Source organism: Varroa destructor, unplaced genomic scaffold (genome assembly GCF_002443255.2).
Source record: "Varroa destructor unplaced genomic scaffold, Vdes_3.0 BEIS01000005.1, whole genome shotgun sequence".
Lineage (NCBI taxonomy): Eukaryota > Metazoa > Arthropoda > Arachnida > Mesostigmata > Varroidae > Varroa > Varroa destructor.
Genome location: NW_019211458.1, coordinates 30,623,300 through 30,648,045, shown reverse-complemented (window position 1 = coordinate 30,648,045; position 24,746 = coordinate 30,623,300). Strand labels below are relative to the sequence as shown.

Sequence of the window (24,746 nt, the reverse complement as noted above, 5' to 3'; positions counted from 1 at the left end):
CGCGGGATACCGTTGCCGATGGCTGGGCCAGCGAAGCCAGGCAGCTACGAATACGATAACAATATGGTCGTCATTGTCGCCATCGTTCTTCTGACCGGAGCTGGCTAACGCGAAATTTGGCGCAGTATTTATTCGTGGATTCAACGAGCCTCGATGCTCCGAGAGACAGTCGCATGGGAAGCGGACAAGAGACCGAGCGGTAGGAAAGAGTCGCGGGGACTTGTCACAGTTGACGGGAGCGCGAACGTTGAGCCCGAAGGGTATAGCATAACAACACTGCTGTAAACGACAACGATAGTGGCAGAAAAACTGTAGCAGTTACAGCAGCGGCAGACATCGAGTTGTACATGTGGCAGTAACAATAGTCACGGCCGCAGCAGGGGGCCGGCCTCCTAGCGAAGCTAGTAACGTGACTTAGTAGGAAATTATGAAAGCACACACACGAACAGATAGATAAACAGAAGAAACACATCGACGCACCACGCTGAACTGTTTCTATCTAGCTAGAAAATGAAAACGTACGGCAAGTAACGAGTGATATCAATTTGTCTGTCTTTGAGGCTAGGCAAATACGACATTGTTGATGTTATTGCGGTTTGGAGAACGCTACTGCGGAGCACACAGTAACTGTATCTACGTGTACTGGTTTTACATTACAAAGGAAAACTTCATTACAAATGAAGTGCTCCAATTATCTTCTCGAATCATTACGTGGCTCTCATCGAATCATTAGGAAAGCCATTGAATTTGTTAAACCTTGTCAAATACAACGAGTATAGCGTAAGGTGAGGGTCAAACGAAGCTCTAGGTTGCCCTGAGCGACGCCAAACGACCAAAAACAAACACTGATGGATAAACGCGAATTCCGATTTCGAGTTACTTAGGCTGCCTGCACATAAACGATTTTCGTTATTTGGTGACAACGTTTTATGGCTGTTATATTCTAGTGATTGTTATTACCGTGTTCGATATATGATAGGTAACATTAACTTTCTAACGGTCATAAACATAACGACAGAACTGTCTGCCGTGGCAGTTTTAGCGTAAATGTTACATCGGTCCGTAATTAAGTTAAGTACCCATTACTACGATTTGTTCCGTCGACAGGTTAACAGAAGGGCTTCCCATGCAAATAAGGGTGGTCGATCCCGTTCGAGTTGGCCTCACTTTTGACGTCCATCTTACCATATGCAAATGGAAAAAACTTTTTTGTTATTAATGATTTTTTATACCAATATGGAGAATCAAAGCTCTAACACTGAATGTACAATCAATAGTTTAGTTAGAAATAAAGTTAACTCCGTGAGTACGATCTAGTCAAGTACATGCTATCCTAGAGCAGGTCTAATAATGGGACACATATAAACCAAAAGAGCCACTTACTGGCGCTATATCTCCTCTATACGCTGACTTCTCTTCTTAAAAATGGTGCATTTGTCTTTTTTCTGGCAGAATTTCAACGAACGCAATTACATACGCTGAAATAGGCACAAACGACTGATCGGAGTGGTCCTGCTTTTTTCGAGATGTTTTACCCTCTTCTCCACGTACACGGACGGTCTTTTGGCCACCTTTTAGGCCGCAGTGAAATTTGCTGAACTCTTGAAATCTTGAGTTTTCATTGTTTTTATCACATTGAAATTTCTCTTGTTACTAGCCAAACGTACCCCCCCCCCCTCCCTATGCATGCGTGTGCTATTTGCGTCACATAATATATCAACGCTCGGTGCCAACTGTTGGTAATTTAAGTATATGTATTAATAATTATTTAGATTAATGATCCCCATCGCCGTTATTATAATATTTATACACACGATTATAAATAGCAGGGTTATATAAATTTTATCCGGGGGGGGGGGGAGAGAGGCTGTCAATTTGACAGGTGGATATAGTGTCATCGTCACGTTAGTTCCCTTAGAGAGAAAATTTTCAACTGCTTAGGCGAACAAGACTCTCTATAGACCCCATTCTCTTGCGTTCATCTCTAAAGCAGTTAGTATATATAGTATGTATAGCATATATTTTCCTTATAGGGAGCGTGTGTTATAGACTACCCGCACAGTTATGAACGGTGTCACACTATTACAAAAATAGATTGACGAACGACGTATCGATCCTTCATATAATTTACCCGTTACACCATAGTGACATTGGGACAACATAAACACGAGGACACAGGGGGGCAGCAATCGATCGATGCTCCTTTTGCTGGTAATTTAGAACATATATTAGTAGACGTATCCCTGTTCGTTCGAGCTTTTCGCCAAAATTGAATCAGTGCAGAACAAACCAAGCTTAAGTTCTACATGTTTTCGTTTGTCAACTTGTTTATACGATCGGTTCGTTGACAATTATCTGTAGCGTGATAATAGTAACAGTAATAGCAAATGCAAACTCTAGCCTAGCCAATGTACTGCCACTAGTTAATAAGGATTGATTTAGATCGAAGGCTTAGACGTCGACCCGGGCGTAGACGACGAAAACGATCTACGATTGGCAGATTGTACTGCTTGCGACCGATGAGCTTAGGACAAATTTTATTGTCAAACCGTTCGATGATTTAACTCATACATTTATTGTTTTCCAGCTGCATATGCCCGAGTTCGGGGGGCTGAGGCGTCAAACAAAGCAAAAAGCCACTGCCGGCTACCTGTCCTGAATCATTTTGAAACTTTCTATCGACCCAGAATTACTACGGCCGATAGATGTAGATCTCAATCAGAGTTTCGTCGGTATAATCCAATTTAGAGTCACTCAATCTACTGTCACATGCACGTGCTCTCAGCTCATGCTTCCACGATTCCAAGCGACCCGTTGAATAATGTCTATTTATCGCGTTAACGCACAATTGTGTCACGATCATGACCAGCGTCGCAGGCTGTTTATGTAAATAAAAGGGCCTTCGTGAATCATATTTCTCTTCGGTACTTGTTTCCGCTTCGTGCCAGGTCACACTTTTATATCGTCTTAATATATTTAGTGGTCGGTTAGAAGTTTACAAAGGAAGAGCGAATAACAACGCTGGTAAGTTTTGTCCGGGTAATATATCCGATCGAGTGTAATACAATTATCATTGATCAGGTGACAATATCTCTTAGTGACCATTTCGTGCGCTCCATACCCGTGTCGCCCGCCGGCTGTAACAAGAACGTGTGTGTGTGTGTGACAGGATCCGAAACATCAAGTAGACTGATCACAATAACCATTTAATTCTAATAGTAACAGTGTTGGTAATGATAAGAACCCGGATCAATATTGCTGCTTTTGTCATTTCCTTCAGAAAACTGGATAAGCACAGCTCTGAAGCGTAAGCAGGCGGTTCCAATTGCAAATACGGTTGTATGGAAATATGCGGCGATCGGTGAGCGCTGTACGTCGTCAGACGCCTACCATCGTATCTATATTTGCGTCCTTGTGTCAATGCTATTCTTATGTCGTTAAGATAAACAGCGAAGCCTCAACGGGTCCAGAGCGAAGTGGCTGAGCGAGCTGACTCGCGAAGAACCAGTAACGAAACGAAGGATCGACCAGAAAAGATGGTAACAGTTGGCGTAAATGATCTTGTTTGCATATACAATTTGGCATGGCATGACAACGGGCATAACAATAACGGCGGCGGTAACAACGAGACACAGTGTTAGACGACGGAGTATCCATAACGTCAACGAAATGTAATAACAATCTGTAACAACAACTGTAACAACACTCAATACCGCAAATGTTAAGTTACAGAAGTTATAGCGCAAACGAGTTTAGAGAATCCCGGCAAAAATATAAATACGGCAAAAAAATGACAAATTTTCAGAGCACCTATTAATTGCACACAGCAACGGCAACCCTCCGTGACGATAAGCAAGGCGCTGAACAAAAGTACCAGTGTGGTACTTTTGTACTGGTTAAGTACCAGTCCGATGGAACCAACAATACTAGCAGATGTAATGGCTATACTTCGTGACAATTTGTGAAGGAGGCTACAACTTCCGTTTTAGTTAACTAGAAAAGGCGAACAGTTTCGTAACCATACAGTCATATTTTACACAGATAACAGCCGATCATAGCCAACTATCTTACCCTTATTATTGTGTCCTAAAAATCGTTGGCCAATGCCACGTTTTTATCTCCAATGCATCTTGCGGAAGGGAATCTTGTTCTAAAAATGCACGTCGTAAGCACAATGTCCCGTATATACTATATATCTGAGCACATATGGTATATACCATATATCCGAGATGGTTTATTATCATCGTTCGGACATCGCATCGATGAACGGAACGACTGGCCATTGCCACTGGATCATTATGATCAGTATCGCGGCGGCTCTTTTCGATCGTTTTGTTGTCTGAACGCCTCGTTTTTTTCTTGTTCTTACCATATTTCAACATATTTATGCAGAAACATATACACGGCTTCCTACATGTACACATAAACACAGTTACACAGCAATCGTCTCCTGTTGTGCCCGTGCGCATTATCCATCGTTCGCACCTAACAGCAGTCAAATGAGGCACGGCTATAAAATGTTTCATGTAGAAGATCTCTGCCTGCCTCCGATGATGCTGGTGCATCACATATCGTTCCCGCCGTTACGTGGTCAGCCTGCAGCAGGTCCGTTTTGATGAAGTGACGAGTTGCCCCGATGCTCAAGATTGCCTATATTATCGTTTTTGTGATGTGAAATTATGCGATTTATCTACTTTCTCTCGCGATCTATTTGTCTGCGTTCCGGTGCCTTTCGATTTGTTTTCGTTGTTGGCGTGATATGCGCGTGTTTCTGCTGCTACTGCTCATAAGGTTACTTGATATCGCTTTCAGTAGTTCAGGTAACGTGAAAAAAACCTGAGAAGACTGAAAAGGACCGGTGGATTCGGGAGGAAGGAGTTGACGGAGGGCGCGATATGATGTCAGACCAATCATTTTTTACTCGTTTGTTTTTAGCGATACATCGGTAGTAGATGAATGCTTTATTAGGGTCTGCTTTAGCTGGGTAGATACGTGTTATGTGTTTATGTGCGTGTGTCTGCCTATCGTAGTACTTACTCAACAAACGCTTGATAAAGCTGGATATGCAATGGGGCTTGATTTTGCTGGTTTAAAGGTTAAATTAGGCCATTTTATTAAACTTCAGGCAGAGTGTTACGAGCTTTATTATTCCCTGTCATAAAAATGTCGCGCTTCCACGTCAAGGCCCAACGGTGCTAACATTACGTGGTGAAAGGCAAAGGTTACAAGGTCGACTGCCAGATAATTAGATCTACAGAATATCCAAGGAGTCAAATAAAATATTGTAGAACTATCGATAGAATGACTAGCGACAAAAGTATTGAAAATGGTCCGAATACTTTTCGCGTAGCGAATTATATCGTCGGACCGTTTAAATCTACGATGCGAACATGTATACGGTCACTGTAATATTTACTATGCGGGGTCTACAGAGTAATTACGCTGACTACAATGAGGATTTGCTGTCTACTTACTTATATACATACATATATATATATATATATATATATGTATATAAGTAAGTATAGTGTTTATATGAGAATGAAATAAGGACAGTGGAGCATAATACGATAATCAATTCATTGATCATAGAAAACGGTGGTGAAGGGACTGAAATTTATCAGCTTAATAGCGTATTTTTATGAGCTTCATTGTAGGATTGTTTCCCGTTGTGAAACACTTTTTACTGCTCGCCAGTACTTCATTACCTCACAGATTAAGATAGAAGTTTGCGTTTCGGCCAGAAACAGTTCGGTCCGTCGATAGAAGAAGAGTCGTTAAATAGTTAAACTGAATTTTGATGCTACAAGTGGATGGATGTCCATTAGTATGACACTAGGGTCGTTTATGAGGTCATCATAGGTTTTGTAGATTACGCGTACAGCATAGATTGTAGTAGGTTTAGAAAGGCTTGTGAGTATCACAGTTATGATGCACCTCTCGATTCTAATCATTCCGATAGCCCGTTGTGTGCAGTACGGGGTTGTCTCTCGTCTACGGCAGTCCCAATGCATCTTTTTCTGAGCTCTGCTTCAGGCTCAATGACCCCAGTAATCATGATCAGAGATTTGTCAGACCTTAGTCATCTTTTACGGGAACTACGTTGATTTCACATGCTGCCTGTGCCGGCGAAGGCATGGCTACTAGACTACGTAGAGAAATACGTATAGGTTAGTTCAAGTTACTTCAAAGAAACTGATCCTACAGGCTGCACGATTAACGCAAGCGTCACCCTGCTGACGCACGAATCAGCGTTAATCGCACTCTAAGATGAGTATTTTCAGCAACGATTGTTGAGACATTTTAGTTAAGACAGGGACATCCCTTATTCGAAAGACGGCGCTCTGTATGTAGAAACAGTAGGGACGGTATCGCTGCACAAAAATAGGACCACATGAAGATAGATGCACATGATTTCGTTTCGATGTTTCGTGTACGTCATACGTATTGCGTATATAACGTTTCACTGCTTTTCAAATTTCACAGCTTGACAGGTCCAGCATACGACCGTATCGGTAGATGAGACAATTAACGTAGAAAATTTTCGTCTAAAGGAAAATAGACGATATATCTTTTTATGATCGCCACTACGATAATACAATTATCAGATTAAATCATCACGATCCAAACATCTAATCAGAGAATACATTATGATTGTAATAATAATATTATTTATAAAAACAACCTGTCGGCAAATCAACTGGGAAGAAACTGCGCGGATAAAGCTAGACCGAGTAAAAGAATGAAGAAGAAGGATCCGGGTAGCAAATCGTGACCTGATACTGCAGGAGGCCGTGTAAAATCGACACATTAAATAATAATAACTATTACTACATCGATAGCGTCGTCATTCTCTGTACTGTTTCGGTGAAGTCAGCGGCACCGCCAAATGCGGAGGCAACCAAATTGTTTTGGAATTAGGGTTTGTCACTCTCTTACCAAAGTAGCCAGCTACTCTACATAAATTAATTAAGTTTCCGATCAGGCGACGATCTACAACTGAAGATGATATAATAATAATGTGACCAGCGCCTATTAGTAGATATTCGGTGGAAGTTCACTTTCAATAAGTAAAGCTCGCCTTCTTAGATCTTTTTTTTTAAAGAAAGCGGCCCAGAGTAGCGAGAATGCGTTTTTACTGCAGCGTAAAGTAAATAAAGGGCATCGTTACTGACTAAACTATGTAGTTAAACGTTGCCAGCTAAATATCAACCCTTAGAGGACGAAAATGATGTTTATCGAATACCCTACAGTATACTCTTAGCCTTTTATCTGCCTTAGAATTCTAGCATATTGATCGCATAATATTTTCTATGTGGAATTGCACACTTATGCAATACTATCGTCATTACGAAATCTATCACACGATATTAAAAGTTGTTAATTTTATACAGGCACCAATCGAAGTACGCAGGTCCATTGAGCGCTATTTATATGTTTGTTGACCTGGAACTAACTGGATCCTGTGAAATATGACGATTTATTAACAAGTGCAAAAAAAACCGTCAATTCATTGAGTCAGTATGGCGAAGAAGAATGCATCCCAGGCTCTGCACCAAGTGTCACTAAGCTCTCTATTTCCGCTTCCCTTTACCCCACGCAATCTTTATTCAATTGTGCCTCCTCCTCGCTGGATGACTTCTACATTGTTCTGTCTATCATTTAATAAATTGGCTACGTTCTTCCATATCAACAGCGACTGTGGATTGTTAGTGTTGTTCTTATTGAAATGATTCTATCGGTATCAGCGGCCATCATGACGACGCAGGCAGAGTGATTCGTAGCGGAAACGCAAATACCACCGCGAATCCCAAGAGGGATGCACTTTCGCCTCCGACTGCATCGTTGGGCAGTCTGGACTCAATGACGGTGTTCTGGGTTAACTTTGCTGGCCCGCAGGACCAGTTTAGTTCTAGCTGTTGCTGTTATCCATTCCAGTCACCCTGCTTTCGCGAACGCGCGCCAAACCGTTTCGGCGACAACGGCGATGAGGAGAAAGAAGCTGGTTGGATTGCCTGCGATTACTGTTGAACGTGAGGTGCCGAAGTCCCAAAGTTCTCTCGAGGTATTGAAGTGCGTAGCCTCTACTGAAGAGATCTGCTGGCTCTGCCTCAGCAGGTACCAGAGTAATAGCCGAATGGTGTTAGTGATAGTCACACTTTGGCCGAAGCTGTGATGTCCGATATGATGTGATGCCACTCGAAGGTGGATCTGTCCGAGAATATTACGGCTCCACGTAGCTGCTTCAAGACAAGCGCGCCGTGTTGATTAGACCGATTCAGCGCAAACGAAAAAAGAGTGCCGAAAGCAGCTTGTCCTCGCCGATTTTAGTCAGAGAGCGAAGACCGAACAGAACGGAGGGGGAGCGGGAGGGGAGGGGAGGGGGGGGGGTCGATGAAGCCTATTATTAAATCTGGCTAAGCAGCAATATCAACGATATCTACAGCAACAGCAGCAGAAACTCTGTTACCGCGCGAAAAATCACTGTTTTCACTCCCTTATGTCCGTGGTTCGCTTCTTGCGGCTCCGTCGTCGCAGACGAAACAGGGAAGCAGACGGAGACGACGAAGAAAAATAAAAGACGCGTAATCGGCGCTAAGAAGATATATTGGAGCTGTTGCGGCTGGTGTTAGGGGTGGAGAGCCGCTGCCGCTCGCACCCTTCCGATAGACACAGAAACCAGCGCCGAACAGCAGCATCAGTAGTAGTAGTAGCAGATAGTGTCTGAGGAAAGGTTACATTATGGAGTGCGCGGGCAGGCATTTGCACCAACAGCAGCGTCAAGAATAGTAACCGTAACGGCACCGAATCTAGGAAGAATCAGCAGCAGCAACTGGATAGGTAAGCGGGCTTCTGCTCGTTCGCGATGAAGTCTCAGAGCGCGAGCATAGGGCATCATCATTTTCACAGATGTATCGACGGAGCCAGGCGTGAACATGGGGCGTGGAGGCCCTGCTACACACTCACTTTATTTCAGCGTCCTTTAGTTTTCCTAGTGTCTTTCGAAGCCGGCAGCAACAGCTTTGGCGTGCGCCTTTGCCGCTCCAACAGCTACGTATCCACACATATGATCGTGTACAAACACATGTTTACAGATACACATAGACGGCCAACACTGTTAGTTTAATAACACCTAATAGGCGGACAAAATGATTTGCCGTCGTTACTGAACGAGTGTAACTAATCTAGAGAAGGCTCACGGACAGAGGCCTTGCATTTTGCCTACGTCGACGCTGCTTGCCTCTACGAACAGTCTGCACTCGAACAAAGGCACGGTCGTCAGCTACATACTAACAGCGGATACAGGACACGGCTTTGGGGGTAGCAGTTACGAAGCGAATGAGGGCGTACGGTAAAGGAAGGGACGCAATTGTGGACAGACCCAATGCTGGAGACACATGTCTCTTCGATGTATTTATTGGCAAAACTTCTATTGTTGCTGCCGCTGCTGCTGCCAATGCCACAAGATGCTGCCGGCTCAAGTCGCTAAGTAAAGCCCCATTTAGTTATGACGAAGAATCGTGTTGTAGTCGAAGTACTATAAGACTGCTAAGCATGTATCGATGTGGGCGACTGTGAAGCTCGTCGCGCGAGAACCGAAGCAAAAGTAACCGATTCAAACTGAGTCAATCAGAGGCACCCTCCCTCCGAAATCTCAAATGGGCGCAATTATAGAGGTGTTTGCCCACGACTCAGTGTGTATTGGCGAGCAAATAGGGGTGTGCGTCTATCTCGCGTACGACAAATCTATTTTTCATATTTCAGTTTGGCGTTTTTTGCCTCGAGTAAAAAAGAAACAATCGAATAAAAGCTATCAGTAAAGATGTTGTCTGGTGTTTATGTATACCTTGTTAGAGTAGAATAGTCAAAGCGTAATCGGGCTATCAAGCGATCGGTGGCTTAGTCAGTTAGGTGCAAGGTAGCAGGTTGTTATATGTCATGCATTGTACATTGATCTCTAAGAATCGTCTGCAAAAGCCTTCAACTATCAGATCATTATTGAAGGTGATCTATTCTCCGAAATCTGGTCGTGTGTATACCCGGTCGACTTATGGGCGTTGAACAGACGTCATCACCTAGCTGATTTAAGATGAGTATAACATCGGTGCCCTAAGTTTTTTAATAGGTTAGCTTTTCTGTTGTGCTTGTCATGTAGGGTGTCACAGGAAGCGATTTTTGTACAAGCACGTAAAGTAGAAGAAAGCCTGAGTTCTCACCTATAGAGGATGCTATGACTAGATCGAATGATATTTTTCTTTTTACACACCATTACCGAGTAGCTATCGTAAGTATTCTTTCAACAGATGTGTGATATTTCTAATTCATAACGTTGTCCTATACAGTGGCCGGACATTGTTCCTCACAACTCCTGCGGGTAGATCAATTCCAAGATCCGGACGGCGGCACTGTAGGGTTGTCAAAGAAGCTGCACTACGCGAAACGTACTGTTTTTGTGTAGAGCGATGTAGCAATGTGACAGACCAACTCAAGCTGGGGCACCCCATCCCGAAGAACAACTCGGTTAATTTGGGGCAATGATGTTGGCCATTGCTTAATATTTATAAGAGACGGACGGAAAAAGCGTAATGCTTGGAGGCGTCTGGGTAAGGAAGCGAATACCACCATCATAGCTTGAAAAGTGCATACTCTCCTGATTCGCCTCTAGGTGAGATGATATAAGCAACGTTCGTAATGAACTTGATAACAGTGGAACGCCTTCAGGCGCGGCAGTAACGACAACAAAACATGGGCTATTGTGCACAGAATTGCGGCAACAATCATCCCAACGGCCAAAAACTGTTCTGCATTCGAGTAAGCGTCGCACCTAAACGCGCATGCGTACATGCTTACTTACACATTACGCCGCCTGGGGGAAAGGGCTAAATTAGCTGGAGGCTGGGAGCTCAAGGACAGAACTCGAGAAAAGTGAGGACCATCCTTCGACGTAGCGTAGGCTCTCACCCTACCTGCCCGTCCTGCTCGCTATTGACTCGTTGACCAATATGGTGGAACAGATGTTAGACGGCGGCGCGATGCGCGAATAGCACCAAACGAGGTGTCAAAATGTGTAATTGCGGGATGATGCTCTGGTTGGTGATGCCGCCGTCGCTGGTCAGGGACATCACTCGAAGTGTCTCTACGGCTTCCTCTCGCATTCTATCGTTACTCATCAGTCTACTACCCGGTCTGGCTGTGTCTGTCGGGAGAAAATCGCCGGCCAGTAGCAGAAGAGTCGGAGTTGACTGCTGATTTGATCGCCAGCAGCTTCTTCATCGTCGTCACCGTTTTCTGCTACTAATGCTGGTGCCAGCCTTCTTACCTTAGCAGCTTCTGTTCATTTTGAGCACAAGGATAGCCTGTTGCTTGCTTCGGCCTCTTCGGGCCATAAACGGTGGTATTAGCATCCACGGCAACATCGGCATGAGGGGAGGCAGAACGACTGTCGCGTTCCGTTTGATGGAAGTAACGCTGACAGCGTTAACGTGGCCAGGGAGACGAGAAATGAGCACCAGCGTACAGATTAATACTCGGTAATAGAAGTAACAACCTAAATCTCCGCTTGATCCCACTTTGAATGACAGCGAATGATATGGGAAATGATACGATAGACACTAGGCAAGTCCGATACCTGCCGTGTCTTTTCCAGTTGGAGAAACTCTCGTCCAACAGACGCGAGTGGAACCGAAGAAAATTTTCTACCGCTTTCTATAATGGTATCGTGCTGTCATGAGCGACGTATGGGTCTGGTAGTCATCTCCTTATAGGACATCTATAGGGCAGTAGATTCTGTGTAAACCTAGTATCATATTATATATATACATATATGTGAATTCTACAGAATGAAACTTTGCACGAGGACTTGGGATATCCACAGCACTGATCGTCATTGTCACGTGTAGATAAGACGACCAGAACTACAGATATCTAACAACTGGGTTACAAACTGCTTTGCATGTGTTCGGGAGAACTGATTGAAGCTCGGAGACTATAGCCACGTTGGAAATTGTAGTTACCATTGCAACAGACTAGTCCCGGTACGACCCAGCTAGATGCATATTTCATTACGCAGTCGCATTAATTAATATCAACAGATGACAACGGCGTGTCTATGCCATATAATAATATAGATAACTGCCAGGTACGTGTTAAGTCGTTATGGAAGGCATCTGTGATCGGGTTGTGGAATATGAGTAATTCATAGACATACTCTGCAAGTATCACGAAGCGGTTCATGCTCTGACAGATTCACAGAAGACAATGTTCTGGTTATGACGGAAAAGCAAATTCGATGCATGATCGAAGTAACAATAAAAGCAAACAAAAGGTCCTCGTCTAAGGCCATCAGAGAATATACTACGACAACAGATCATGGTAAACATATCTATTGCGGAGAACTGCCGGTTTCGATCTAGCTTCATTTAGAATGGCGACTACAAGGAGGAACGAGAACAAGTCAGCTTGCCAACTCTCGAACGACGCATCAGCCCAACAATTCATTTAGTGATGACCCACTTCGTTTGAAAGTGTTGTTGCAACGGCGAAGATATGCATATGCCATGCTCCATATATATATATATATATATATATATATATACATATTTTTTTTTACTTATTGTTTCATGATTTCCCGTATAGCGCACAAGATATTTTCTATGTAAAGCACACTGCCTTTTGACGATAAATTTTGGTAAAACGTTCTCGTGAAATGTGGCATCCACTTCGATAATGTCCAACATAGCCTTTTATTGGGGCTCGGGATACGCTTGTTGATACGTTCGAACGCCTGCTAGTCAATGACGCTGAATATATTTAGAATATGTAAAATTTCTAGCTTTTTCTTCTCACACTGCCATTTAAGGGTAGTGCGTTTTGCGTATGTATCTCCAACTTTGTCAGTACCTATTTTCGAATTTAAATAATGCACGGACGTTGTGTATATCATGAGCGACTGAATAGCCTGATATACAAAGTTGAGTCTCGTAAAATAAAGTGATGTAAAATTGCGTTACAGAAGCGTGTGGCGCGTGGGCCTACGAGGCACATGTGTGTCCAAGGTGGACTGGTTCTGCAAAGTAAAAAAGTTGGAGAAAGCCCTAAATATTTACGTTTTTTTTTTACTACGATACTATCCGTCGTTAATGTTTCGTCTGGGAGATCGATAAAGCTCAGTGTATCTTACACAGTCAATTACGAATGTAATTGTGACTCGCCTTTAGCTAGCTAGCTGCTTCATAGAATGTTATGATTACTTGTTGTCCTGGGATCGCTTTAGAAAGACTTCCATTTTATTTCTTCGGGGATAAATATAACTGAGATGTACGTTCTGCGGCCGCATTTTCCGTCTGTCGGGCGTGCTTGTCAGCGGGCTGGTAAATTAATGAGCCTAAATGTTTATACATGCTGCTCATATTTTTGCGTTAGAAAAAGGTCTCCCAGTCTATTCGGTCCCGATCAGATTTTATTACAGGCAGCATAGCATGTAGCATAGTTAGTCTAACTAATGCCTGTTTCATTAATCCGCTGGTCGTAACTAACAAGCTTGAGCACTGTCTAAGACTGGGTGTAGCCAATAGCAACGCTGCCTAAATGAATCCTATTAAGGACGTGATAATATATAGGTAATAATAATTTAGTTATACTATGGAAGCATTATTATTAATTAAAAATGCCAGCAAATTCTCCGGTCTCTCTTGTTTTGCTACTCAAGCAGTCAGGGGAGATTCAAGGGATTCCTTTATATGACAAATGGACAATTACTAACACTTCATACAAGAATAATAGTTCGGATTAGTCGCAAGCAAAACGATCTCAAGTGTTTTTTCCGCGTCATCGGCCTGAAAAAATGTCCTCCACTTGACAATGTATTGTTTTGTTCGGCGCAGCACGATGATTGATTTCGTAACATTCATCATTGTCGTAATTCTTTGAGCATACATAGATCGAAAGGTTAGCCGATGACTCAGAGACTTCAGACTTTTTCTTCCGGGCACGGCTAATTGTCATATTTTCTCCCAAGCATGAAAAATGCTAAGCAACAAGTAGTTACTAGTACTGGCTTTTTTGAAGATTTTTCTTTTACATATGACCCTATTAACAGAGCAGATTCATTCTCACCTGAGAACCTTCTTTTCTAATGAATTAGCATACGTATCTGATTTATTTTGTTTGCCGCTTACATGGCCCACGAACAATTTTTCTACTAAAAACTTGAAAAAACAATGGATTACTCAATCTACCGATTCGACGATCAACCTCCATAGTGTTACCAACGTATCGCCCGACCCGAAATCCCTTATCGTCTACAGCTACCACCAACATCGACTAATGTACGTTCACGGAAGCGTCATACTTTGCCGCGGATGCTCTTATGTATCAAGACCCTTCGGAATAAAGCTTAGCCTTCGTAGTGAATCTAGATCCGAATCTACGTATATCTACTAAACCTTGTGAAAAATATGCCGCGGACTGGGTGTTATTTTTGCTCACCATCAACGATTTGTCGCCCGCCAAATGATCTGGGCAAAACAAGTAAAAAATTTAAACGAGAAGCGCGCCTATTATTGTGGATACTGTTATTAACTAGGGTGTGGCAAGTGACGAGAGAATAACTAGCCTAGGTTTACGTAGAGCGTGTTCGATTTGCGTAACGGGGCAGAATTGCTCCGTTTATATTGTTGCTTTTCAATTGGCAACGTTACGTGACTTCGGTGCATGTAAATCGCAAACAAATATCCACCATCAAATCAACGGTCAGTTAATTCTCCAGGATATTACTTATTAACAATTACTAACAAACTAACTTTTTCCACTAGTAGCGGTATTACTTAAGGGTAATACCGAACAGGTTAGGACTAAAGTTTTATCTGCCTGCTGTGTTTTTACGAGAATTAGCTACGTTGGACACTTTTGGTATTATGCGAGATTACGAAACAAATCTATAATGCTAAGGTGGAAAATGTTGAAGAGTTAAACACTCAATAAAAGCTAATGGAATCGATGTCAAGGTAACATTTGCACAACAGACAATTTGGTACCAATTTGGATTGTTCTTCACTTCCGTGTCAGCCATAGGTTGGATGGATACCTTCCTGTATACTTACTTAAAGATCCTGTGTCTTCTTTCGGTTCTATCTACTGGTTACTTTGTCTATCAGTTTTATCAAATGATCTTTCGCCAAGACCCGTGTTGAAGCCTGCAGGTTAACTGATATGTGAACATTTCCTCTATTTTCAAATTGGCCGAAACTGAGTACGGGCAACGATTTTCCGACTGTGGTCCGATGTCGTATCATTCTTTTTCAACTTTTGACGATCAAAGCGAACGGTTATAAGTAAATTACACTCCTTCTATCAAAACGTCACTGTATGTCATATATATATATATATATATATATATATAGCTTATATAAATTAGCCAGACGAAGATAGATATCTAATAAATATATAAATAATTATTCTTCAAAGTTGGTTGAAACTGTCGCGCCAATAAATTCATATCTGTGACGGCGCCACCTCAGTGTATAGACACGTTCATATTTGAATGTCTATTGTTTCCAAAATACAATACAGGCTATACTACACTGGGCATACTCAATGACGTATTTTAAATCTCACAGCATACATATCGTTGATATCATACATACGATGTTACGATATACTAAAAGGACAAATTTGTAGAAAAAAAAATGTAGTTTTTAAAGGGCTGGAAGATATTTGTTAAAAGGGGGCGGCCATTAGGGTCAATTTTTCCATCCAGATAAAAGAGCTAGATAGGATCGCCATCTACTATCCAGTCTGGCCGAATTTGGGACTCGCTTATTCTACTGCTATTGGGAGACACGGCACGTAATCCGGTACATATCCTTCTAACGAGACGCAGCCTCATTTACGAGCAGTGCTAACGATTGTTACACAATGGTAACAGCTGTTTAAGTAGACCCTTTCAAGGATCGTGAACATGGTACTTCCGCTAAGTTCCGTGCGACCAAATCTATTTATTGTTCCCACAATTCTAACTTCGAAGTTTGTGTGCACAGAAGTATAATAGACTTCTCTAACTTGATTAACAACTCTACATCTTTACGACTGAATTAGCAACAATAAAGCAGATAATGTGAAGCTATTAATATTTGTTTGTTTGTTACAAGTAAACCCGTATTTGCATCGATCATACAGTGGACGAAAGTAAGGATTCACGTGCGATGCTCGCAGGCGAAAAGGCAAGACCACTTTTTAAGGCGCTGTAGCCGTAATGCAATCACCTATTTCCCTCTAAGACAGAGCTCAATTTAGTATATCATCGGTTCTGTTGCACCGCCAAACGAATCCGAAATCTACTACGGTAACTTGCCATTATCTGTTCCGTTATCCAGTCAATGTAAGTATGTTGTATAGTGGATTACGGCGTAAATTGAATTATGTGCATATTAAGTAATTCACGCCATGATATATACTCAGCAAGTTCTTAATTGGGTGAAATAATAACCTACTAGGATTCAGTTAGTATTCGAGGTACATAGAAATCGCAATTGGTCGTTTTCACATACCTCTCGAGATGATGTCATCATCTCTACTCGATCGATCGATGTCTGGTAGGATGTGTGTCGACGATGTACTGAGATCCAAAACTCGGTCCCCCCCGACAGCAACCCCGGAAACGGCCCCAGTTACACTTAAATTAACATTCAGTCCCCCACTAAGGGCAACGTTTCTCTGGAGAGTCTCATAATAGGCCCGTACATCAATGTGCGGGAATGGAAACTCAATTCCGTGGTGATTATGATGATGGTGATGTCCGGGTGGCCGTGAAGAAAACGGGCTTCGGTGCGAAGACGAGATCAGTGAGGCAATTGAGAACAACGTATTGGCCGTGGGCACCGAAGGAAGGCTCTCTGGCGTTGTTTCCTGGATGCGCAGATCTCGCACCTCCATTGTATTTAGTAGTCCCTTAGTGCTAAACGATCGGAGAACCTTTTCTAACAGATGACTGAAAATTAATTCACCCCCTTTGCGGGGCACCGACTGGCGACAAAAACAACAGGACCTATCCAATACACTAATAATCAGTGGTCACCTTTCACACAATCGCACCTAGTCGCATACCGATAGGCCAATTCAACCATTTCGAAATTTCACAGCCTGTAAAGAGGAACAGCATACGGTGAGCGAGTATTTGGCGCTTCGCGTGCTAGTCGTACTCAGAAAGCGACTGACAAGTAAAATCACTTCTTTCTGACGTAGTACGAGACTATATGCTAGTGTATGGATTGCGTCGTACTGTTAAGACGGCATGACGCTTTTCAATACTGTTAAACCTTGCTCTTGCTATCTTGGGGATGTGGGGTTGAGTACTGCTTGTTGTTGGGTGCGCTACCAACGATGTTGCTAGCGCGTTTTGCTAACGCTTTTCTGAACAAGGCCAGATTAAGCAGAATCGCCTTCTTTGTCCCAGGAAATGAAACAAGTTTTTCGTTATCGCTTTATCAGTCTCACCTTCAACATCCCGATGGGTTATCTTCGTTGGTAGCTGCCCATCTTTTCTTGCCTTTCCCCTTTTTTGTTCGCGTATTCTTGAGCTCTTCCCGAGTAACCCAATTGGACTAGCTGCGTCAAGCTGTTCGTTTTAAGCTGTAGAGTTTCGCCCGTAGAGACAGATATGAATTCGAGCGTATCTTTAATTGATGGCCCGCATAGGACGACAGCGGCCCGAAAGTCTGAAAAGTCTATAATCTGCGGCAACACGGCCTAATCGCACTTCTTTATTGCGCGACCATTCTCTTGATAGTAATTGCACTATTCCTAGTTTGCTATGGTTGCTTCATGCGCTGCCCGTTAACGTTCGCGCGCGAACTCGATTTCACCCCACCCTTTACGAGACACATGGACGATTACACAGATGATTCACTCGGGTACGATCACAGGCACCTCATTTAACTATTGTATAATGCTATTCATTCGCGCAGTCTCCAATGTCATGGTTATTATCTACTGTCACTGTTGATGTTTTGCTTTGGTTGCCGTCTCACAACGTAACCCTCACGCAAGCGTATAACCGAAGTTTTAAAAAAGAAGCAGACAGAAGCTTACAAAATAGTGGACGAAACAGCTCGGCTGTGCATATGCGACTCAACGAAGCTGCTCTCAACGCCACCGGTCCACTGTCGGCCCGAAGATAACGAGCGACTGCCTGACTGACGACCAGGAGCGAGGCAGTCAGTCAAGTAGGTAGCAGGCCAGTTAGACAGTACAACTTTACGCGAGCAGAAACTAAGTAACAAATGAACATCGCCAGTAAAGACGATCCAGCCGGCAGAAGGCAGGCAGGCAAGCACGCACGCACGCACCCACCTACCTCTCACTGGACCGACCAAGAGACCAGTACTCCTCGTCGCACCAACAGCACGAAGGATAAAGGAAAGAAAGTAGTCTTTAGGTTAGGCGCAGCAGCAGCACCGGTGCACGCAGACACACAAACACACTCACCTCACAACGCAGTCACGCGCGATATATAGAGACAACCCCGCCAGCTAATATTGTCAGTAGTAGCAGGCGTGCTAAAAGTGCGCTTGTTCGATGTTTAGCGATCCGGTAACGGCAGCCGTGTCGCGCCTCGTTGAGCACCATTGCTCGCCGTATCAGTTGTCGCAGGCGGAGCTTGCGGAACACGTGCCGGCTGATTGGCCGGAGCAAGGATACAGCTCCGCCTTCGGTAGGGGCGGGGAGAACAGGAGAGGGGCGAAGGCGGTCATGAACAACAGCAAGGCTTTGCGCTGCGGCAGATTGGGGCTGTATCAGCCGCTGGGTGCGCGATGTCACGCTGAACTGTACTCTCGGTGTGGGGTGTTATGGTGGTAGTGTTGTCGCGCTACAGGAGTAGCACTGTGGCCATGAACGTTCTACTCAGCCACTTACTGCCGCTGTAGTGGGGTGTTATAACGAAACGTCTTCGGGACTTTTTATAGTTTTCCTGCGAATAGTCTGTTTTCATATTGCATAACGTTCTGCGCACATACGTACATTTCTCTATAACAATATGGCTTTGTGCGTTTGTGTAGGTATATGTACACAGGCCGCTTTTACACGGAGTGACTCTCTAGTTTAAAGGCTTGTTTTTCCTCGTGCGTACTGTTCCATCTTTTGTAATGCATATACGAGTCCGTAACTAGCTAACAATAACAGCTACCAGTCCGCGCTTAAAGGCAGTCTAGCCTGGTCAGCTTCACAATCGCTTCCTGCTACGGGACCCTGCGTGTCGTCGTGGGGCCCGCCTTAGATTCTCTTCTTATCTCTACCTAATTGAGAGGCACAGTGGAGGTGAGAGGAAGCATGATGAGAGACTGCTCACCCAGAGAGGATAACTTAATTAGGTGGTAGCCGCAGCGACAACCGCGCAACGATAGCAGGCAACGTCAGCAGCGGCCCCTTCGTTTGTCGTAGCGGCTGTTCTAGCCGTACACAAGCTCGCAGTAGCTGTGACCATCTCAGCGTGAGCTAAAGAGATCTGATTCCGTCGCGTGTCTGACAGCCGCTATGGGTTCTGACGGTGGAATGCGACGGCGCGACAGAGAATGAGCTCACGCTGTTGACAGAAGAGAGTGGTGGTAGCGCAGGCGAATCGCAATGGGTGCTCGACCCAACTCAGTTCGATCTGGCTTAACCTCGCTCGGTTCGACTGTGAAAATCTCATTGATGGAAAACGGATGCGGCGACTGCAGTAGCGGTAGCAGCGACACAACTGCTTTCCCTAATTATCGGCTATTTAGAGGGTCTGCTTGGGACTTTTGGGCATGTGTTTGCTATTGCGTAAGTATATGAGCTTGCGCGAATATGAGGTAGATATTGAATAAATATACGTAAAAAGAATCATTGCGTATCATATAGTGTTCACAGGATCAATAAATGCGTTTTGTAAGGCTTACAAAGCAGTATAGATGTGCTGTACATTAGGTGTCTAAATCGCTTTTAGGTTAAGAGTTAATTGTTCTAGTGCTCATGCTCTGGGAAAAATACTGCCTTAAAACTGGACCTGATCCAGGTCTTTGGAACGTGTTCTACGTAGAGATATCTAGGCCATTTATTGCCGATAGCTGAGATCAATAAAAATGGAATTTCAAAAAAGTCTCTCAAGGCACTTAGTTTTCCAAATGCAAGTAAGCATTGTATGAAAAAAAAAAAAGTTTCGGGTGATCGTTCGGTGCTTGTTGTAGCCTCTAATAACTGGTGTCCCGGATTTTATAAAGAACATTTTCCTCTAAATGATGGTCCACGGCCTGGACGTACCTGGTCATTTTGGAATAACGAGCTTCAAGCATTGGGGATAAAAATCCAGTAGAAATTGGCCAGGAAACTGCTGATCAGTCGGGGGTGACCCGATAAGCAGTCTTGAATTATCTGCGTATTACAAGAAGTATACACAAGGCCGCAAAGCAAGCCCCCCAGGGACTAAATGAACAGGCACGATACTGTTCCTTACTCGTTTTATTTAGTGAGCAAGAAAAAATTAGTCCCTGTGTAGAGTTGTTACTTGGGATGAAAAGCGGACTTTCGCTTTTGACGGAAAGCGCGAAATTTGATGGGTTTTTTTGGACGAACAGTGCAACAATACGACCGTCAATTAAGCTGTTGGTTGAACAGAGGAGGTTGTTTTCGGGTGATCAAAGTCATTCAGCGAGATTTTACTGCATGATAGATCTTATCCGCATAAAGCATTAAAGGTACCAAAAACTATTTTACAGTGAGGCTGGAAAATTTATTGGCCGCAGGAGGTCCTTACGGACCTCCAGTTGTTTAGATCGATGTAAAAGTTGTTAGTCGGAATGACTCTCGGAAATCGAGGAAATGGGCCTGTCTGGCTATTCTGGGCCAAATAGCCGACAGAATTCTTCGGCAAACAAATCCACGAGTTATCCAATCAATAGCAAAGGGCCGCAAAGTATAGGGCACACATAGGTGTGTACTCGTTGTTGATGCTCCAAGGAATTGGTAAAACACAGATGACAAATTTGACGTTTGTATGACCTGTTGTGTAATACATCAAGCTGTAGTGGACGGTCACCGGTGAAACCTTATAACCATATCATTCATACCATCTTGTGCCGTTAGGTAAGCTATCTAGCGTAATGCTAAGCAATATTGGGTAGATATTTTTTGATTACGCAGTCTCTATTGCACCCTCAAGACAGTAAGTATTCTGATACGGGGATGATAATGTACGTATATAAAAAACGTGATCGTTACATTGCTCTGATACGTTGATGTGCTTTAGATTGCAATTGGGAATAGTTCAGCTAATTCTATTATTATACCTAATCGATCGTGTAAGGATCTTACGATTCCACCAGACTCCGCTGTTTGGTCACTCTCTTTAAGATACGTTTTTATGCTCCGTTGTGCACCGCAGTTACGTTTGTAAAGACAATTCATCGTACAATAGGTGCTCATAATACTAGGACTTCGTGCAATTTCCTCTAAAATTATTAATTGTTATGGGATTATTTAATTGACCTTAGTTCAATTTAGTTTCACTTAGGCGGATAGGGGACATCAACTGTGGCGCAATGGAGAAGTCACGAATATCGATTGATCTTCGAATCCCGCCTTAATTAATCTTCAATCGTAACAATGTCCATAAATGGTGTGACACAGGCACTGGTTAACGTTAGATAATTAAAGACGTAAATCTGTAAAATAATTAATCGCAAATCATCATAAGCAGTACTGGAGTCCCTTATATAGTATAGTAGATAGGTATAGTTACCCTTTGCATGCACACTTACCATTCAACGTTGAACTCGAAACATTTTTGAGATTAAGGACATCTATAGACCTTCCATATAGCTCTAAAGGAATTTCGTTCGCGATACCTTCAGATAAACCTATATGAGGTGTCTGTAGAAACACACTGTTTTTGTTCGAGTACCCTCTCAAGGATAGCAGCGCTGCGCATCAAACGTTTAAGATTATGCTTACAACAGAACCTACAATACATCCAACGCGATAATTACGATGTTTCCAATGAGCGATGTTTGAGCACTTATCAAAGTGCTTCCCGATCGGATCGTATCTAACTTTGACGCATGCATAACCGTAATGATGAACGGCAATGGTTTGTTCATTGCTAGATCTATTCGACAGTAGTAAAGTCATCGATCACTGAGCGACTTTATCCTAATTGTTAGCTTCAACGTATCAATGGTCTCTGTATAAGTCTACTCGTACGCGATACTTGGCATTATATAGAAACGAAAGCAGCTAAGGTAAGCCATGCTTAATCTTAAGGCAAAGTGTCGCTGCCTGTATAATTATTCCCGCCGAAACACTTTTTTTGCCGCTAAGTTTCCTTCGTAGAGGCGGTTTTAGGGAAAGCCATCTCGAAAGTTATCTATTACTAAATGGGAAAATGCGTTAAACTCAATATGGTCTGATTGGCCTTAGCTAGATAATAATTGTGTGGATGGATAAAAAAAAAAACTGGAACGCTCATGCCAGATCAACTGGTACGTTTCACACACACACACAACGAACGGTTTTCTAAAATAATGGTAGAATAAAGAAAATACTGGGTATTTAAATTGGCTAAGTAATAATAACAGCCTCTAGTTTCAATGGGGGTATACTGTGGGCACTATCAGATACTATACTCTTTAAGGACATGATTCGAAGCTCGATGGAGGCATAAGGCTGGGGAAACTCAAACCTTCCGCGTTGGGCTCCACAGACAAAAATTTAGTCGCTTCGTCGGGACATCAGAACATTTATTTGTAAGAATTAACTACTAAATAATATAACTAAATCAATACTGAAATAATACGTGTCCTTGTAGGCTCATTAGGATATAGCAGCGTGTGGGAGTTTAATAGGCTTGGCTCAAAAGGAGCTAGAATCCAGACCCATATTGAACCTCTGAAGTTTTTGGATAACGGTATAGTCCGAAAGCATACAACCGTTAAATCAGGAGAGCACGTAACTAATATACAAGGTGATGTTTACCAGAAGCCTCTATCGGGTCTGTTTAAAATGAAGATCAATTTGCAGAAATACGGTAGTCGTATGGAGCTTTGCAATACGTTTAAGTGAGCTTATGGAAACGTCAAAGTTCTGCGTAATTGGGAATAGATGGCAAGAAAGATGTAGAAGCCTGCCGTTAAAGCATGTGTCACTAAAGGCTCTGCGTAGCAGCGGCTGAATGGGTAAATTAAGTACGATACATTTGAAAAAAATTTAAAGAAAATTTGATGAACTATAGATTGAGTGGAAGGGACTTTTCCTTTACACTGTAGAATCGTTATCGAGCAACATATTAGACGGATACTCTACCTTCTGGTCTGTCATAGTAATGCCATGTACCATGTAACTTGTCATAAGCTGATCTCAGACGTCCATATAAGTAATGAGACTCCGCCGTTTTGGAAGAATGAATCGAAATCAAACCAAGACTTTGCCTGCCAGAGTGACGATTTTCTGGCGCGTTGAGGCGATCTTTAAGAAATGAGACAGCAGAGCGTATCACTGACCTAGTGATGTAACATGAATTGGTATTTTCGGGTACTATATTGAGCAATGGAATCCAGTTACTCTTCGCTAAATTTCTATCCATGAACGGATCAAGTAGGATGTGTAGGAAGCGGTAAGATGTGTTTGCCACATGAAATATCAGCACATGTAGCTTCACTATGATCGATTTGTTGTCATCGATCTGCTTGTGATAATCTTTAGAGGCTTAAAGGAAGGCAATCAACTCCTTCTACCAAGGTAACTCACTAGCGTTCGCTCTAGCAAATACTACGGTTATCAGTTAATGCACTAATTACAACGATAAAACGGTAAATGTCGTCAAGAATCACAACAAGAATCGGAGATATAGTGATAAAAATACTTGCACCACAAAGAGTTAACTTCTCGCGAAGGCTGTTTGTCGAATAACTTAGATGTATCTATAGCTACACAACGATGAATTCACTCGCCTAAATGTTACGTCCGCTATTCCGTCAGGCGACCGACACCCAGCGCGAACCGAAACGCTGTTACGCCTGGACAAACTATTCTAACCTCTTATCTCAAATTTTGGTTTTTTCTTGAGTATTTAGTACACGAAATAGTTGTTTTTTAGTCACTTTTCAAAGTTTCTTCTACCTTTTCCGTTCGAGGAATTTCTTTTCAAACTCATTTATTGCTTGCTTTAATGTTTTTTTTTTAAATTTTTTTGTCTCGCCTGGTTACCTAATGTCAGGTTTTTGTTAATCATAAATTTAATTATTAATTAAATTTTAGTACTTTAAAAACGTTCATTCCAACAACCTGGTTCATAGAAAAATCTTAATCAGGACAACAGTAGGCCTGCAAGGCACAAAAACAGCTCAAAAATGAGGTAAGCTATACTTAACCTCTAGCAGGATAACTAGTAACAAAAAAAAACGTCTAATACATAAAGAATGGGCTGGATACCTTGATTTTCACATAGAGCACCTTTTTTATAGCTGATTTTCTACTAAATAAATGGGTTAAGATAAAGTACTACATATACATGGGTTTAAGCTGGCTAATACATTATGGTGAAAGATACGATACTCTGTGCGTCCCAGCAACGATTGACTTTGCTGTTATCACAAACATGCATGTTTGTCGATGTAGTAAGATCTAATACTTTTTCGACCTAATCTATTTCAACAAGTCTGAAACGTCTTAAACCTAACGCCTGGTTGAGTCTAAGGTAGCGACAGGTACTTTTCCTCCTCAAAACAACCGCT

The 24,746-nt window shown here is 42.7% G+C and overlaps 1 protein-coding gene across 3 annotated transcripts in view; it reads right to left on the bottom strand.

The window, feature by feature from the left end:
• LOC111251278 (uncharacterized) overlaps positions 1 to 18,529 on the bottom strand; it is a 48,764-nt gene extending 30,235 nt beyond the window's left edge. For all 3 annotated transcript variants that reach the window (XM_086990470.1, XM_022807717.2, XM_086990469.1), the window contains exon 1: positions 16,548 to 18,529. In XM_086990470.1, the coding sequence (XP_086846596.1) occupies positions 16,548 to 16,932 (385 nt within the window). In that variant the 5' untranslated portion in view covers positions 16,933 to 18,529. The remainder of the gene's footprint in view (positions 1 to 16,547) is intronic.
• Between the last annotated feature and the right edge of the window lie 6,217 nt (positions 18,530 to 24,746).